This window comes from Etheostoma cragini, chromosome 23, assembly GCF_013103735.1.
Source record: "Etheostoma cragini isolate CJK2018 chromosome 23, CSU_Ecrag_1.0, whole genome shotgun sequence".
NCBI classification, from domain to species: domain Eukaryota; kingdom Metazoa; phylum Chordata; class Actinopteri; order Perciformes; family Percidae; genus Etheostoma; species Etheostoma cragini.
The window spans coordinates 588,867-590,129 of record NC_048429.1 but is presented as its reverse complement, the minus strand read 5'-3'; the positions used below and the strand labels follow the sequence as shown (position 1 = coordinate 590,129).

Sequence of the window (1,263 nt, the reverse complement as noted above, 5' to 3'; positions counted from 1 at the left end):
ATAAAATGAAATGAAATTGAATTGCCTCTGTAACGATGTTTTCCCGCCGCCAGGTGTCTCTCACCTGATTAATCTGATTAATAAAGGTAATATTAATGACATAAAGTCACCTGGTAGCTGCTCCAGCTGCCGTCTCCGTGCTGCCAGCTGACCGCCAGCCTGTCCGTCCGTCCTGAACTCTGGACCCGGAGAGACGAGACCGGAGACGGGACTGTGGAGCAGAAGAGAAAGAAAAGACAACAACAATAATAATAATAAAACCCTCTGTTACAGAGACGCAGCTCACGGGGCTAAAACGCGTGGAAACAGACGATAACAAGACGATAAAATGATAGAAATGAAGGGGAAGGAACGACAAGGACCGTTAGGAATAATAAAAACAAGAAAATTATGAAGATGACGCACAACAATATTGTGATATATGTGTGTATATGTGTGTATATGTGTTTGTATTTGTGATGTATGTGTGATATATGTGTATATATGTATGATATATGTGTGTATATGTGTATAATATATCTGTGATATATGTGTGTATATGTGATATATATGTATGATATATGTCTAATATATCTGTGATATATGTGTGTATATGTGATATATATGTATGATATATGTCTAATATATGTGTGATATACAGTACGTGTGTACATGTGTATATAGGTGTTTATATGTTTGATATATGTGTGTATATGTGTATATAAGTGTGATATATGGCTGATATATGTGTGTATATGTGTATATGTGTGTATATGTGTATATGTGTGTATATGTGTGTATATGTGTAAATGTGTATATGTGTGTATATGTGTGTATGTGTATATGTGTGTATATGCGTGTATATGTGTATATGTGTGTGTATATGTGTGTATGTGTGTATATGTGTGATATATGTGTGATATATGTGTGTATATGTGTATATGTGTATATGTGTGTATATGTGTATGTGTGTATATGTGTGTATATGTGTATATGTGTATATGTGTATATGTTTGTATATGTGTGTATATGTGTGTATGTGTATATGTGTGTCTTATATGCAAAAGCCCATTCAGATCAAGTTTCAGCTTTAAAAAACATCTAAATCGTAATACCCATAGTACTTATGGTACTATACATCAAACCTCCTAGTAATACTCATGCCATGATGGTACTGTGTGTACTGACCATCCTAGTAATACTCAAGCCATGATGGTACTGTGTGTACTGACCATCCTAGTAATACTCAAGCCATGATAGTACTGTGTGTACTGACCATCCTAG

General features: G+C 34.9%; 1 protein-coding gene across 1 annotated transcript in view; it reads right to left on the bottom strand.

Moving 5' to 3' along the window:
- Window positions 1-1,214, bottom strand: part of LOC117939049 (receptor-type tyrosine-protein phosphatase beta-like) — a 3,807-nt gene extending 2,593 nt beyond the window's left edge. Inside the window, exons 1-2 of the mRNA XM_034864092.1 lie at window positions 1,208-1,214; window positions 111-211 (exon numbers count right to left, since the gene is read on the bottom strand). Of these exons, the coding sequence (XP_034719983.1) occupies window positions 111-211; window positions 1,208-1,214 (108 nt within the window). The remainder of the gene's footprint in view (window positions 1-110; window positions 212-1,207) is intronic.
- Window positions 1,215-1,263: the final 49 nt, after the last annotated feature.